A 16,944-nucleotide genomic window follows, 5' to 3' on the forward strand; every position below is an offset into this window, starting at 1 on the left:
CGTGTATGTATACTCGCCGGTGTGAAAGAAAAAGGGGGAAACCCCTTTCGGACAAGAGACGAGCACAAAAGACACGAACAACACCGTCGTGGAGCAGTTTTGCGGTCGTGGCCACGCTGTCGGGAATATTGGAGGAGGACTTTTGTCTCTTCGCTCCTTAATAACACGCGCGTCCTAACATGGAAGACACGTGGTGGTGACCCTGGCTGAGGTAGAAGCGCCTTACACCGATGTTATCGGGGATATCGATATACGTTCCATTATATCCCCGGGATTTTATTAGTATTAGTATCGAAGTTATATAATTCGTCATTTTTATTTACGAGCAACGGGGATATTTCATTATGTTATAGTAGCAGAGTCAATTGACTCATTTAAGTACGCGTAGGAAGATTCGTAACATTTTACGCTATTTCGAAAGCTATTTGCATTTTTCCAACATTGTAATGACGTAATAGGAACAATTGCACATATCGGTTTTAAGTACTATTAAGGAGTAATGAGAACTATCTCTGATTTTAAAGCACGCTATTTAAATTTCCAAGTATTTATAAACCGACATTTACATCAGATGCGGATTACTGTAGGACGGTAATCGATCCACTTTATTATTTTCAAATCTCTTTATGCGATATATTTGGTTTTTATGGTCTGCATCGTATATAGGCATATATATACTAAAAATGAAGACGGGTAATTTTAAACTCGAATAAATTAAATGCGAATTGAATCTCTTAATGTGAAACACATTTAAATTTTATCTAGTTATATAATAATTAAGAGACACACGGATGGTAGTACATCAATTTCGAAAAAAATTAATTGAAATTAATTAGTTGCGCGAGTCATAAATGTTTCTTGATGCGCGCGGTATCGAGTAATTAAATAAATTTTAATTCGATATTCTTTTAAACAAGTCTCCTCGATCCCGCTAAAGAAACATAGGCGAGAAATAATAAAGACATAGTATATATATGATAATAAATATCGCAACGATAAATGAAATATTCAATAATTTACAATGAACAGAATAATTCAAATGAACGCGTACGATGTTCTTTTTTTTTCATTTTATAAAAATTCACCGCGTTTTTATATTTCGAAAAAAAAAAAAAAAAAAGGTTATTCGAGACAAGTTTAATGGACCGGCCGTTTTTATCGAAAACTTTTTGGAGTTGCAGCCAATTTCGCGATCTAAACATCGCGATGGGAAATATTTGCGCGGGAATGAGTGTTGGTGTCTGGTCAAATCGCAGAGGTATAGTACGTTAATTTTAACCGATGAATCGCCGTGTGCTCTCGTTGCCGCGATGGGGGTAGAGAGCGCGGGGGTAAAAAGGGGGGTAGAGTTTTCGATGAAAACGAATTTGTCGCTGGCCGCGATGCGACACGATGCGCCGCGCCGCGGCGCAACAACCTGTTCGATGACTTTTCCGTTTGATGATTGCAACAAGTGAGGCCCACCGCCGCCGCCACCGTGCTCTCTCCCAAACCATTTTACCACCGACAGCCACTCCCCGTTTCGCATTCAACAAGTGGCCAAATCATTCAGCGCGGGGTCGCGGAGACCGTCGAAAAAAATCGGAATTTTCGAGCGCGACGTGATTTGGCCGGTCATCGATCGATTCATCAAAAACGAGATAAAAATTCTTTGCGGCGCGTCATCCATGAATGAGAGAGAGAGAGAGAGAGAGGGCGAAGCTCGGTATTCCAAAGCGGGATCATTAACGTTGCCAGCGAAATTGCAATCCTTTTTTTTCCCTCTATATAGAGTTTACCTTTACCGCGGCTAATTTCTGCGTTCGAAAATCTACACAAGCACGAATCGTTGTAATGACAGTATTCAGCGATTCGCTTTTAAGAGACGCGCGTCCTTTTCGAAATTCGATTGACGCCCTTTCACCGCAACGTAATCATTACTGTCATCGGAAAGCGCCGATCCTTTCCACCGTAATTTCAGTCGGCACGCCGAGTCGCTTTTGGTGTACGTGTATATATATCTATATACATATATATGTGTGTGTACATAGGTTTCCTCTCTGAGAAGAGAGGAATCTGTGTGGTAGTGGACTCGAACAAATCTCGTGGTATCTGGGTGGAATGGGTCTCATTAAGGACGCCTTCACAGTCCTTCATCCTTGGCTCTTCAGGCCCGCTCCTTTGCCTCTGCCCTCTCTTCATTCGCCTCTCTCTATCTCTCTCTTTCGCCCCCGCGCTCGAAGAGACGTTCGTCTTTTATACCTGATGGTCTTCTGGCCCCCTGCTCGCATTTCTGGGCTCGGTCTTCTGCGTTTGCGTGCGCCTTACGTGCCCGAAGGCCATTCGACGCTATGCCGGTTCCTCGTCATTTTCGACTTTAAGCACCTCGCAGCTTAAATGTGTTTCCGAAGGCGAAACGAGAAACTCTCGCACGCCAACAATCCACCGCAGATATTTCTAACCATTAGCCGTTGAATGCCGTGGCCATTGAATTGAAAATTCGCTTCGCGGAAGGGAGCATTTCGAGAAACAAGATTTGTAAAAATTTTCAGAATACTATCAAAAGAGAGAGGAAACTGCGTTACATTAGGACTGTTATATCAAGACCTCACGCTATTAACATACTTGGGAATTATGCAAAACGCTACACAAGCTAAGATGATTACTATACTTTTCCGTTGCGTGCGTATACGAATGCGCGATAATGAATCCTTCTGTATATACAAGCGCGGAATGAGCATTGTCGTTCTATTTATTCGCATTAATGGCGAGAGATACGCACGTGGACGGGAGAGAGAGAGAGATAGAGAGTGGCTTTTGCCCTGGAGTTAGCAAGATTAAATACAATGCCACAAAGTGACGGCCAGGCTGCTTGTTGGCGGATGCGGCTTATTCGTCGCGAGTGCGTACACGGTTTTAACGCCCACGTGTGCATGTGCATAATATCCCCATCATTGTGTGTGTGTGTATACATAGCTAATCGAATCCGTTCGTTTCCTCTCCCCTTTTTCTTGCAGGGTGGCGGCGGTAGCGGCGGGGCTGCTGGCGGACTGAAATTCACGGTGGCGGACACTTGCGAGAGGATCAAAGAGGAATTCAATTTCATCCAGCAGCAGTACCATTCGTGAGTATCTTTGTCTCTTTTCTCCTTACGCCATTCCGGGGGCGAATGTTCCGCGCGTTTTTATTTTCTTTTCTTTGATTCTCCCCGTTTTTTTGCTCCTTTTTTATTTGCTCCATTGTGTTTCTACGAGGCTTCTTGCGATTACTATCGAGACGACGATTCTCTTCGCGTTCACATTTTTCCCCGTTCTTCCAATCGCGGCGAATTTTTTTTTTCTTTTTTTATACGATACCGCGATTATCGATAGATAGATTCGCGTGAATCGATCGACGTATTTGCTCTTTATTCTCTTATCTTTTGTCTTCCTCTTTCGAGCGCGAGATTTCGTTACGCGCTTTGTTTATAATCGCATGCATTTTATTCCTCTTCTCAACAATGTACCACAAATTTCACAGTAATATTTTGCCGAACCGATTCTATTCGTTTGGCTTTTGATTTTTCAGATTGAAGCTCGAGTGCGAGAAGCTGGCCAGCGAGAAGACCGAGATGCAGAGGCACTACGTTATGGTAAGGCACTTTGTAAGTTTCTTTTTGTGTCTTTCCTCTCTACGAGATCGAGTCGTCTCCTTTTTTCGCGAATCGAGACCGCGGTCCAAACAATTTAGTTCTCCACCGCGGATATTCGTATATGCTTTTCGGCGTTTGACAATTTTCGAACTCGATAACAGAAGTAAAGATTCAACGCGAAATATTGTAAGAACCCGATATATTGAAGATAAACGAAGGGAGAGTACCTCACTTTTCTCGCGAATTATTTAATCCGACTTGTTTCTCTGCAAAATGCAGGAGATTCATTAAAAATAAAAACGAAATTCGATTATCGGCTTCGCGTGCGCTCCGCGAGGAAAAGCTTCGGGGAGCTTTTCTCTCTCTTTCTCCAGACTTGTATTTGTATTGACACGCGAGAATGTACGCCAAGCAGTACAGAGTATTTATCGATAATGCATATACGTATATATGTGAGGGAGAATATATAAACAGGATATTACGTAAACGGGGGAATTTTGCGGGCGCAAATTAATGCGAGCCATTTTCTTCGGTTAAGGAAAAACGATCGATATTATTCTCGTTTCATATTGCCGGCTTCTCTTCGATTTAGTTCCATCAGCGCAAAGGCAATTAGTCCGGGCAACCGTACTAATCGTATCGTCATCGGTAAGAAGCTTAACTTGGACTTACCTATATTAAAGTGCAGTACTAACATGGTGCAAAGTATTCGCCGCGAGTATCCGTTTCGCGTTGGTTGCCTTCTTCTTCTTCCTTCCGAGACGAGTCTTGGATGTTATTATTATCATTACTACGATAGATTTTCTCTCCCTTTACGAGGATATAAAATTATGTAACTTGCGGAGAGGAGATGTCTAAAGTTTAGAGTCTCTCATTGAGACAGTTTGTTCAGAAATTATGACAGTACGCTTCTACTTTTTTTTTTTTTTTTTTTTTTAACTTGATATCTGAGAGAGAGAGATATTTTATCTTTGACTTAATTTCCCGTCTCTCTATACATTCATTATTTAATATTTCGAATAAAAGTAATCATTTTATACCAGATCATATTGCGATGTTACACTGAGAAATTTTTGGTTCCTTTGAAATACCGATCTACTACCAGTCACGGTGTGTCGATCCCGAAAATTGAATGCTCTGAATAAAGAAAGTATCAGCTCGTCCGTTTTATCGCGAGTAAATGTTAAAAGAAAAAAAAAGAAAAATGCGCATTAAATTGGAATGAAATGTTCTCTTGGAATTCTTCGTGCCGTAAATGAAATTGTAAAATCAACTTTAACATGTAACCTTCCTTTTAAACGCATTGCCGTAAAAATATCTCCATCGTGTAGACGTCATTTGAGAAGTTACGTATAGAAATTTCCGAGTATTCCCGTGTACGACATCGCAAATCAAGCTCGCACGAGAGAGACGCTCTCACTGGCTCGACTGAAAAATGGAAGTAAAAATCAAGGAGAGCCTCGCTTTTGTCCCGATACAAATTCAGCCGCTGTGCACGAGAATGCGCTCTTACGGGCGGTTATGCGTTTCCGCAAACCGCTTTTCGAGATATCCGAAAGCGAACGCCGCGGATTGGAGGGTCAATAACCCCGTTATGCTCGATAGACGCAAATTTCAGCGGAGCTAAAGGCAAATGCTTATTCGGCTGCTTTGTAAAATTCTCTAGGTTCGATTGTAAAAATAAAAAAAATATCATTTTTTGCGGAAAGCTTGCTCGTCGAAATCACGATATTTAAAATGAGCAGTGCTTTGCTCATTTTTAGACTCTGCTTACTTTAATTTTTCTTAGTTATCGTCGTATTCATTTAACAAAGCGTATCTAATTATTGATTTAATCCTGAATCGATCTTGAAATCTCTCAACTACAAACGTTTCCTAGAATGTTTGAAATTGTCTGATTCTCGTTAATTCATGAAGCAAGTTCGAATATTTTAATATAACAGATAGAGCCCGGATTTGCGCGCTTAATACATTCCCCAGAAATGCAAATTCAAATTCGCGCTCGGACCGGTTATATTTTGCATAGGAAAATTGCGCTCGTTTTACTCTTCTGTTTACGTCGTTAAAAAAACGCGGGTTAAGAACCACTGCGGAAAATCGAGAGCATGTAAGATTCTTGCGGATTGATGTCGTCGTCGTAACATCCGCATCTTTGAATTTCGAGGTCCTACACCACTGCCTTCTGTACGTTCGATCGTAATTGTCGCGAACTATACTGTCTCTGTAAACTGCTACACCGATGTGACACCGTGCAAGCAACCAAGCAGCAAGCTGGGCCGAGTGGAAGGGAGTCGGGGGTGCCAGAGGGAATGGATAAGGGGGGTCGGAGGTGACAGAGGGGTTGATGGGGGTTGGGAGTTGAGCCGGTAATCGATATCTCCAAAGTAAACGAAGAGAGAGATAGAGAAGGGGGGGTAGCAGCAGGAGGTGGAGGAGTAGTTGGGAGAAGAGGGGAAGAGAGAGGCAAGATTCGTCGAGGGAAAAGGGAAAGGGAGAAAGAGATAGAGCGAGAGAGAGAGAGAGAGAGAATTACAGAGACAGAGAGAGAAATTGATGTCGAGGGTTTGTCAACCACCGACAAGTATTATATACGTGCAAGCCCTGAGAGGGCGCGCGGACGAAGGCGAGGGTTGTTGGTGTGCGCGTCACACACAGTACATACACCACGCTCTATGCCAGCCGTATCTCTGATATTCTAATTCCACCCTCGTGTATTCCGAGCGTCTCCTACCACCTCTTCTCGCCGTCGCCACCACCGCCGCCACGCGCGCGCAACTTCATCCTTCGCGATTTTCATTAGGGTAACGCGCCGCGTAAATCCGCGCGCCGCTTCAATTTTTGCCCCCACCCGATTTCGCTCTCTCTCTTTCTCGCCTCACTCTTTTGTCCGCTTCGTCTTACGGATCATCGCCTTTCTACGTCGTTACGGGGAATATCTTTCCCTTCGCTCTTGTTGAGACAAGACCGCCAACCATGTCGCGCGCTCTCCAAGAATTTGATTGATATACTTATACTTGATTTATTTCGAGATGATTAATGCTGTCTGGATTATGTCCATACAGAGGTTTTATTGTACTTGTAAATGTTAACTTAATTACATGTATTTTTGAGAATGCAAAGTTTGGGACTGTCAAAATTCTATTTTTTTTTTTATTAAAACCTGAGAAACGGAGAATATCTTCTCTCTTGTCGAGATATCGCTAACAATGTCGCGCTCTCCAAAAACTAATGCATTCTGGATTATATCCATATATAGATTTCACTGTAGTTATAAATGTAAACTAAATTATGTACACGGGAAAAAAAATTAGCTAAATTTTAGCTGTCCATATGTTACACATGAAATTTAGTTATCATGCTTAAATTTTAGCTGTGACAATTAATATAACATTCTCCGTTAAGCTATGGCTAAAAAATATTAGTTACCATAGCTAAAATTTAGCTAATTCTTTTTTTCCGCGTACATTTGCAAAAAATATAATGCTTGTAAATTACGTGACTTTGAGAATGCATGAAGTTTGGGGCTATATAAAAATTCTATCTTTTATTAAAGGATGTTTTTATCTTCTCTCTCATCTCTCCGCTCGCCATTTGTTCTTCCTTTATTTATGGTTCATATTTTTGCTCTGCGTTTTTGGAAGGTATATTTTTTCCCATAATATTTTGTATTTCCATCAAATACAGAACAGAAAGAACGATATAATTAAAGTCAACTTTTTATCCCGAATAATTTTCCCGAATAAATCATTGTATCTTATATTGAGATATATTTATCGCTCTGATTTATGCAAACTCTTTTATACGTGGCATTGAAAAACGAGGAAAATTTTCCTAAAAAGTCTCGCGATACCATAAATCAATTCAAAAATAAATGATCCGTCCATGCGTATCTGATTTGCGCATCAAACGATAATGCACAAAGTTGCATTCCTCGCAATCGCAAACTGCCTCCGTCGCAGGAGTTTCATATTTTTTTCGCGACGACGTATCCGTCGGTGAATTAATTCTCTAAGGCTTGAACGAAGTGGCCGTCGAGTCTTAATTGTCTCTTGCAACATTGCCTGGAGGAGACGAGACTTCTATAGTACCGTATTACGATATTGTCGAAAACAGGCAGACGGAACAAGCGAAAAAATTCCGAATCCCCGGGCCGCCCGAAAATTGATTTAATTTTCAATACGCGAATGTAATGATCGAGAGAGAGAGAGAGGGAGGAATTCGATGCTATGGAGATAAAAAAAGGGGGATGGAACGAAAAAAACCTTATCGAAAACAGGCCCGGGGTGGTTGCGCATCTCCGGCCTGGCCGCGCGAACGAGAAGACTTTCCAATTATCTATGTTTTTTCTCCGCCGCGTTTTTTCGCGCTGCAACAAATTAAACGTAACCCACATCCCTGGGGCACGCTTCTCGATTACTCTTTGTTTTCCTCCTGTTTCCACGGTTCGCCGTTTGCTTTCCACCCCGCGCGAGCGTGTATGCGCGCGCGGGTATGCCTGGCAGATTGCATTTCTATCCTGCGCTCTATACGTTGTCCTCTTCTCTCTCGAAAAAAAAAAAAAAAAAAATTTTTTTTCATCAACACTCGCGAAATTTCGCGTCGTGACGCTTGGACCGTAACGGATATTCGGCTGGCGATGCCGGGATATTGTTCCTTTATGCACGCAGAAAATATCTTTACAGAGCTCTCGGATTCTGGCTAAACTGTTATTTATGAATTTCTTTGTCATACACATTTTAAATCATTGTTATTTCATAGATTAACACTTGACCCCGAACAAGCGTTGTTTTATATGTATATAAATAGTTTGAAGATTTATCTATTTAGATTAAATTTTAATGTACTTCACTTATCATTGGAATTTGATCTTGTTTCTTGGTAGCTTCTTCTTTAAAAAATTATAGAAAGCCGATGGAGAAAAATTCCGCGGTGCGATTCGCGGATGCACCGGTTCGCACTCGGCGTGATTCGCTCCGGCTTATTAATTATCCGTTAATTATCCGTGGGCGCGACGTGTAAATTTCCGCGAGGCGAGTCAAGAGAGCGAATGCGAGCGAAAAAGGAAAATGGGGATGGAAAGGGAGATGAGAGAGAATGGCAGGTTGAAGTACGGTGCAACCAGAAAGAAGGGTCCAGAAAGGGAAAAAGAGAGAAAGAGAGAGAGAGGGAAAAGAAGAGAGGCAAAACGAGGGAAAATGTCGAGAGAGCGACGAACGAGGTCGTCCAATCATCCTATCAAAGGCTCGCTACTAAAAGATCCATATCGAGTAATCGGAGGGGGCGAAATTATCCGTACAACTCCTATTATTGGGTTCCAAGGCACGTGAAAATAGAAAATGAGAGGCGGGCAGATGAGATCGATATCCGCGGAACTTCTGCCGTCGTCGAGAGAGAGTTTTCTCGTTATTTGATTACTGACTTACGCCGATATCTTTCCTTCGGCCATTTAAATCAGACTTTACAGCGCGTGCAAAGGCGACGAGAATAAATGGTGACAAATTACTGTGTGTATGTGTGGGTTTACTTTAATCGTTTTGCTTCAATCAATTCGAGGAAATTCTATTAATGTAATCTTCGTTTTATTGTTCCGTTGAATACAATAAAATAAAATCGAATAATATTTAAAATATCTACTGTATTATAACATGTTCATTATACAATTTTTAAAATTTTTTAATACAATACATTTATTACATAATTTTTTATCTTCTAATTCTATATAATCTAATTTTTCCCTTCGTAAAAAGAAACGCGGTATAAATCCAAAAATCCAATATATGATAATGCGTGCTTAGATAAATTGCTCGTTACTTAGCGTGGCAGTGATCGCGCGTGCTTTTTCGAGGGCGGTGAGAGCCCTTCGAGGAAACGAATTATCGAGTCACCACCGTTTGTTGCGCGATAGGGTCGCCAAGTTAAACCGACATGCACACAGGCGTAGACCCGAGGCGTGTGCCCGGGATCGTTTCGCAAGAAGGACGAAAGGAAGGCTTCGCGCCAAGTTCACCGGCGTAGTTATCGACATGCATTATTAAGTCGGTATATTTCCGCGGCCGATGCTATCGATCTCGACTGGGCCCGACCTGACATGTGTGTCTCCTCTCTCTCTCTCTTTTTCACGGGCAAACCGCCTACCCTCGCGAAGCCATTCGTCTCCGCACACGAGGGAGAGACTAAAGGCGGACGCGCGCGCGACGCTAAGCGACTGCCGCTAACCAATTTATGATCGCGCAAGCGCATCCATCGGACTGCATCGTGCGCTCGGATGCAGTTTATCGAGACGTATGCACTCGCCGGATCGAACGTCCGCGCTATTGCGAGCCCTCCCGCTTTCCACCCCCGTCCGCAGAAATTCGTCCACGAGAATGCCGACAGTGCGAGAAGATCGGCCGATTCATCGATCGCTCATCCCCGCGATTCGATACGTCTCGGGAATTTCGCACTTCGGTGCGCGAACTATGTATTTTAAGTTTCGCGGAAAAAAATGGCATTTCTCGCCGAGCGTATATTATTTTCTTATTGGGACACAAAATTGTATCTTTCGGGAAATTTTACTATTTATATCCGGATTTCTCACATTATTCTACATTTGTCTCGATAATGTGAATTTTTTATTAAAGAAAATATAAATTTTTCTATAACTCCTGGTACGCTAATTTTTCTGTATTGTTAAAAATCGATTCATCGTGTGTTCGTTAATTTATATAATTTTCATCGTCGTGTTATATCGGTATAAATTATATATTTGGAAAAATAATACTAAAAAGTCGAGGAAAAAATTAATTTCTGCTCTTGGAAAATTTGAAAAAGGAAGATGCCGCGCGAATATATGAATTAGGTTGTTAATCCTTTTTAATTTTGAGATAGCGACTCTTTGCGGAGTTTACTTCGCGAGTGATATATTTCGAGAGAGAGAGAACGTTTGATATACTCAGCTGTAGCTAACCAATTTATGATCGCATGCGTTCGAATCGTCAACCCAGTTCGAATGTAAAAGATTCTTATGGTTATGCAGTCGGGAACGCAATAATCCTGACGCATCCCCCTCGAATTTATTATCACATGTACCACTTAATATTTTAATCAGTATAATACAATTAGAATAATCTCCGTACTAGATTGATAAAAAGATACAATTAGAATATCATATAAACTGAAAAATGTGTCCTCTTTTCTGTTACAGTACTACGAAATGTCCTACGGCCTCAACGTCGAAATGCACAAGCAAGTAAGTTCATTATTTTATTATACTTGTAATAATTTGGTCAGTATAGAAGATTAATTTAATCATAAATTGAATAATTATAATTATGAATACTATTAGAGAATTGTGCTTCTGAAAAATTGCTTAAATATAATCGTAAGAACGAACGCGTAATTTTTAAGCGGTTTCGCGGAAAGTTAATCAGATGATATTCAACGATCTTAAGAATATTCGAACGATCCCTTATTAATTGAGCCGAGGGGAGTATATATATATATAATAGTATGTCGGTGAATCGTCTCCGGAATCGGCCGCAAATGAGGTGTCCGGAGACGGCGGACGCGCTTAGGACGGGAAATCGTGTAATTTCGGCTAATCAGGGGAAACAGCGGCGAGGCGGTCCCCTCTGTCAGCAATTTTCTTAAAAGCGACCACGCGGGTAGTCCCTCGTCCATGCTCAAAAGTGGGGCTCCCGGCGACTGCAAACAACCCTCCTCCTATCGTCCCGGTACAACGAGCTGATATTCATTAGCATTAGCGGCCGATCATTTCTCACCCTCGTACCCTGAGGCGGCGCTTAATGGGCCGAGGTGGGAGAAGGGAAAAGAGGGGGAGGGGGAGGGAGAAGTACCTTCTCTCGGGTAGTTATAGGGCGTAGCACGGCACCGAGATCACCGCGGAATTGTTTCCGGCGAATAATGCACGAGAAATCAGGGCGTCCCTCAAAAAGCGCCGCTATTTTAATCGCAGATTTCGCGACGCGAAACTTTTTAAAACGAGACGCCATTTTAAAATTGGAACGAGGTTAATGTACTTTCTTTATTAGTAACGGAAATTGTGCTAACGCATCCACTTGTCGGTTGAAATTCAGCTGCTTAAGAGTTTAACTTGATTAAATCGCTTATTCTGGAAAACGATAATATAGACGTCGTATAAATAAAATAAATCTCTTCTTTTAGGATCGCGCAAATTTTTCCAAGTTTGCAAAAATTCCGAGTATTAAGATATCCAGAAATATAGTTTTCGATACGTGTCACTTTTTTCAAATCAATGATTTTTTCAGACATCTTTCGTCTTGACGAGTGCGATGATAAAAGTTGCTAGAGATTCGCGCTTTCGTAATTTATCAATTTATCTGATAACAATATTCATAAAAATGAGAAAAGTATGATTATTCGTTCGGAAAATCAGGGAATCGGGACACCACGAGTTCACAAATTGTAGTAGAGATAAGGTAACGCGGATTCGCCTCTTTGACGCTAATTGGAAGAGAAATGAAAAGTTATCGGTTCTTCGCTACTCTCTAATTAACCGTGATAATAATCGCCCCAGCGCCACGCGCTCTTTGCCAACTTATTTACATTAATTGCCATTTTCCAGGTGTGTATTAAGACAATGATCGTACGAAATCAGATATATGTGATATATATATATACATATTATTTTGAAACAATTTAATACTTGATATATTTCTGAGAGAAACTTTCCGATAAAAATAATGATGCATATATTTTTAAATTATAAATAGAAATTTTATAAAGTTACAATATTAGAAAATTTCCTATTAATGTATCTAACGCAAAGTTTATTAAATTGCATAATTATATGATTGCGATCTGCGTGTGTGTTTCAGTATGCGTAATCGGAGAACTTTGTCGTGCCACAAGTAGCGGTTTAAATTTTTTAACATGTAATTACAAGATTGTATTTTATTCTCGCTGATCTTTTCGTCCCCTTCATTCAGCGTCAGCTATTTAATGGGCACCCGAAAAATATATTTATTACTTTCGTCCAGAGAGATACCGACGCTTCAGTCTCGAAACCTCCCCTCATTCGGCAAAAAAGAAAAAAAAGAATAAATAAATCAAGCTCTCTTTAGTCGATCCCCGCCACTTAGCAGGCTTTCGAATCGCGGTTTTCTCGCTCCTTTTCAATTTGAACCCTCGAATGAAAACAATCTTCCTTCCCCTACGAGGTTAGAACCTTCTGTATCTCTATCTCGTCTCTTTCTCCTGTTTCGCCACCCCTTTCGTTTTTACCCTTTTCATTCTCCCTCGCCCCCGTCTCTCCTCTCTCTCTCTCTCATCCCCCTTGATTTCTCATCGGCGTCCCGCCGTTGTGTTCTTGCGAACCCTCCCGCTCTTCTCGTTTCCCAGAGCGCTCGGATCTGCGCGACCCTCGTATCTCCTGCCGTAGCTCGAAGTCGACATTTGCCTCTCATTCCACCCTACCGCAGCCACCACTTTACCACTCTCTACTCGACTAACTCGAATTTGTTGGCAATGTCCCAGTTCTTGTAGGTACGATTACTTCTCTCGCTCCATCCGTCTCTCACCCTCAACGGGAGTCTTGAATTTTCTCCCTCGGTCACCCTCGTTCGCGAACATTGGCTCGCTTGTTCGATTTAATTGCACGATATAGACCGATTGCTCGCTGGGATTTTCGATCCTTTTTTGACGTGATACGCGACAAAGAAATGGATTTCTGGGATCAACATTTCTTTAACATCAATATTGTTATACGTATTTTTTTTTTTTTTTTTTTTTTTTCGATCGGCCGAAAGTTAGGAAGGCTCGTCAAAATTTTATCACTTTTAATCCTCGGTTTAATGCGAGGATATCGCTCGATAATATCGGTGATAAAATCTTTTTATCAATCCTCTCTATTGGATTCTCGAATCCGTCGGATTCCATCGTGCGATCTTCACGGGAAATGAGATTTGCAGCGATGGAGAAAAATGGACGGCTTGCAAAAAACGTCCGCGATTACGCAAAAGAAAAGCGCGGAAGAGAAAGAGCGGGATAAACCGTTCGCGGAATCCGAGGGGTAGCGCGAGGGCGGGAACGAAATGGAGGAGGGAGCTAAAAACACATCGCGTCCCGCGCGTTACGTTTTCGCCCTATTCATCCATCGAATCGTACGTATACGTAACGTACATTCGGCCGCCGGCGTATCTGTCCGATAGCGCTTATCGCTTAATTGAAAGGGTCGTCCTTCGGCCGCCGCCTGCTCGTCGTTGTCCCGCTCGATTAAGCCCGCGATCCGCGGCAATATGTCGCGGGATACATTACGCGATCGCGAAACCGCATTCCCATGTGCGAATCTCAAAAAGGCTCAGTACTGGTGCCAGAGTCGCCAGTATTGGCTGACGTTCTGGGCCAGTATAAGTTGAGATTGGGGTCGTTACTGGGACAACATTCATTATCAGTATTGGGCCAAATCTAACATTAGAATAACCGATATGTTTAAAATCATTATAAATTAATGTTTCAAAATAAAAATATTTGTTGTCACACACCAACGTATGGCCCAATGTATCCCCAGTGCTGATCCAATATATACGATTTTATCCAACGTAACTTTTATCATCTCGGTACTATTTCACGTCTCGCTCCCAGTACTGATGCGATATTTGGCTCGGTATAGAACATATTTTGTGTCAGTACGGTACACAAACGTTGGCCCAATTTTCTTCCAGTATACTTGAACCGGTACTCGTGCTGCAGACAAAGTTGCTTGCTTCCCAGTAATCCGACACGAGTCGACTCAATACGTGACCAGTACCGAGACGATTCTCGGTCATCGATTCAATACCATTTTTGGCCTTATACACGATCAGTACTTAGACGAGACTCGGACAGAATATGATTGCATGGGAGTATTGGTACAGTACCAATTACCGAGACTGGTACAGTATTGATCTGGTGATTTATCCGTACTGGGGCAGTACCACCTATCAAGTCTTGGCAGCCAATATTGTGCCACTTCTGGGCCGACATTCGCATATGGGTTATTATATATCGATCACAAATCTTTGGAAAGTCGCGAACAAATTAGATCGGAGGAGCCGGTATCGTGCGACGTTATGTCTCATTGTTATGTCAAATAACGTATCCGTCAAATCGTGTTTGACGAAGGTAGGATGATGAGGATAAATTAAGGAAGAGAAAAGAGGAATTTTTACTTTTGGTTTATATGTAATTTTTTAAATCCTCGAACGAATCTTCTGTAAGAGAGAAGAGAAAATCTCAAGTTTAGAGATTGCTGGCGCATCATCCCTTGACGCGAGGATCCGCCGGGCTGAAATTTCGGAGTCGACTACGGCATTCTAGCGAAAAAGCGCGTATTCTCTTTGAAAGAATATTGCCGCGGCGCGTTGTTGCTGGCGTTGTTCGTCGATACGAGAGTAACTACCATTTCCCATCGCGGGTACGCCCGGCGCCCGATAAAAAATGTGCAGGCTGACCAATTGCATATAACTCACCCTGCCTTTCCAGTTCTTCCTGCCTTCATGCATATATGCGTCTATCTATCCGGGCGTTCTGTCTTCTACCCTCTTTCTCCCTGGTCCTCTCTCCCTTTTTTTTTTTTTTTTTTTTTTTTTGTCATTCTCCCACTCTTTTTCTCTTTCGATACGCGAGACCCCTCTCTCTCTCTCTCTCCCACGTGCTCTCTTTCGGCGGTCGGGGGTCGCTTTTCCAACGCTCTCTCGTCCGTACACACGTGTCGGCGTGCGAGCGAGACCGAGAGAAGCCGCGTGTACACACTCGCACTCTTGCTCGCTTGCGCTTGCTCGCACGGACACCTATGCCGCGCGCGCATACACCCTCCTAGGGGTCGTGTATTCGAGTTCTTTTATTTTGCCCCGTGGAGGTAGCAGAGGGTTGAGTCGGACGAGAGAGCAGCACAGAGAGCGCGAGGGCTGGGGGCGATGACATCGATTTTTTACCCGTTGCTAATCTCAATGTTACCTCCTACCTCCACATCCACCACTTCCTCCTCCTTCTCCACCTCTCGTTCGGTCATCTCTATACCCCTTCTCGTCCTCCTCTACCCCCTCGTCAACTCACTTCGTTCTCCCGCCTGCCGGTCCCCCGGCCATCCGTTTTGCGGGAAAACGTGCATGTGCATCGGGCACATTCGAGAAGGAATAACCATTTTTTCGTGCCGGACAACACTCGCTCCGCGTCGCCCCGCGTCCTGCAAATTCTCCTCGTCTCCCGACCGCCGCCTCCAACCATCTCTCCCCCTTCACCATCCCCGACACCACCGCGCGGCCCCTCTCTCTCTCTCACCCCTCGCATCCTCTCTTCATTTTTTCGTCGAACCTTTTTTCGTCGCCCGCCCTTCTTCTACACCCACTCACCTACCTATCCGTCCCGACTCCCTCCCACACTCACCCCCTTTGCCACCTACTGTCGAACAGGGCGAAATCGAACTGACGTGGACGCGGCAGTTTTCCATCTTTCTGTTCCCCGTGGGAACGATGACATTTTTTTTCGGTCTCTCAACTTTTAGATCTACGCGCCCGATTCGCCTGACGTGGAAAAATATCGCGCGCCGGGGTGAGATATCTCGGCGCGAAAAAACCAATACTAAATAATTATATATGCGCGCTCACTCACTAATTTACCCTCGTCGTTGTCGTATAGGGGGAGATTGCGTAAAATATAATTCTCGGTCGATTAAATATAACGCTCTCCTGCGAGAGAGAGAGAACTTTTCCGATTATAAAACGCTTATTATTAAAAAAGAAAGATATATATATTTTTATTCGTGGGGATTGATTGTATAGTTTAGCGGACAATGGCGTACAAAATATACCTTTTATGCTACACGGTTATTTGAACATTACCGGTATGTCGATCGTGAGCTTAATCACCAATCGATTCGATCGGCGCGCATTAATGAGTAGCCACCTCGTTATATGCGAGAGTGGGTTGATTCGCGTTCGCTTATACGTTCGTCGTTCTGCGACATGTGATTACACCACGACGTTAACCCCGAACATCGCGTGTCCTACGCGTTATGTACACACGACTCGGATTGCTCTTCAGCACCCTTGTATATCGCCCTCGATTTTTCAATTAATCCCACGAATTATTCAAAGCGAAACCTATTATGCCTACGTGAGATTTATAATAGTTTTGATAGAAATTTTTTCATGTTATTACTTGCGCAATTTTACGAATGGATCGGGCATTCTGGATTTGACAGATCGCTGGAATAATCTTAAAAAATATATACAGGGTGCGTCTCGTTTATGGGGGACGATTTTTCCTCTACGAAAATGTCGAGGAAGGTATCATAATTTTGTTAATGTTTCCAATTTTTGAAATCATGTAACTAA

General features: G+C 42.6%; 1 protein-coding gene across 6 annotated transcripts in view; it reads left to right on the forward strand.

Moving 5' to 3' along the window:
- gro (TLE family member transcriptional corepressor groucho) overlaps positions 1 to 16,944 on the forward strand; it is a 71,811-nt gene that overhangs the window by 30,682 nt on the left and 24,185 nt on the right. For 5 of the 6 annotated variants that reach the window (XM_085486535.1, XM_085486537.1, XM_085486530.1 and 2 more), the window contains exons 3-5: positions 2,997 to 3,103; positions 3,547 to 3,622; positions 10,794 to 10,838. In XM_085486535.1, the coding sequence (XP_085342661.1) occupies positions 2,997 to 3,103; positions 3,547 to 3,622; positions 10,794 to 10,838 (228 nt within the window). The remainder of the gene's footprint in view (positions 1 to 2,996; positions 3,104 to 3,546; positions 3,623 to 10,793; positions 10,839 to 16,944) is intronic. The other variant, XM_085486543.1, reaches the window with a different exon arrangement.

Source organism: Nylanderia fulva, unplaced genomic scaffold (assembly GCF_048542155.1).
Source record: "Nylanderia fulva isolate GAGA-0341 unplaced genomic scaffold, ASM4854215v1 Scaffold11, whole genome shotgun sequence".
Classification (NCBI taxonomy): Eukaryota; Metazoa; Arthropoda; class Insecta; order Hymenoptera; family Formicidae; genus Nylanderia; species Nylanderia fulva.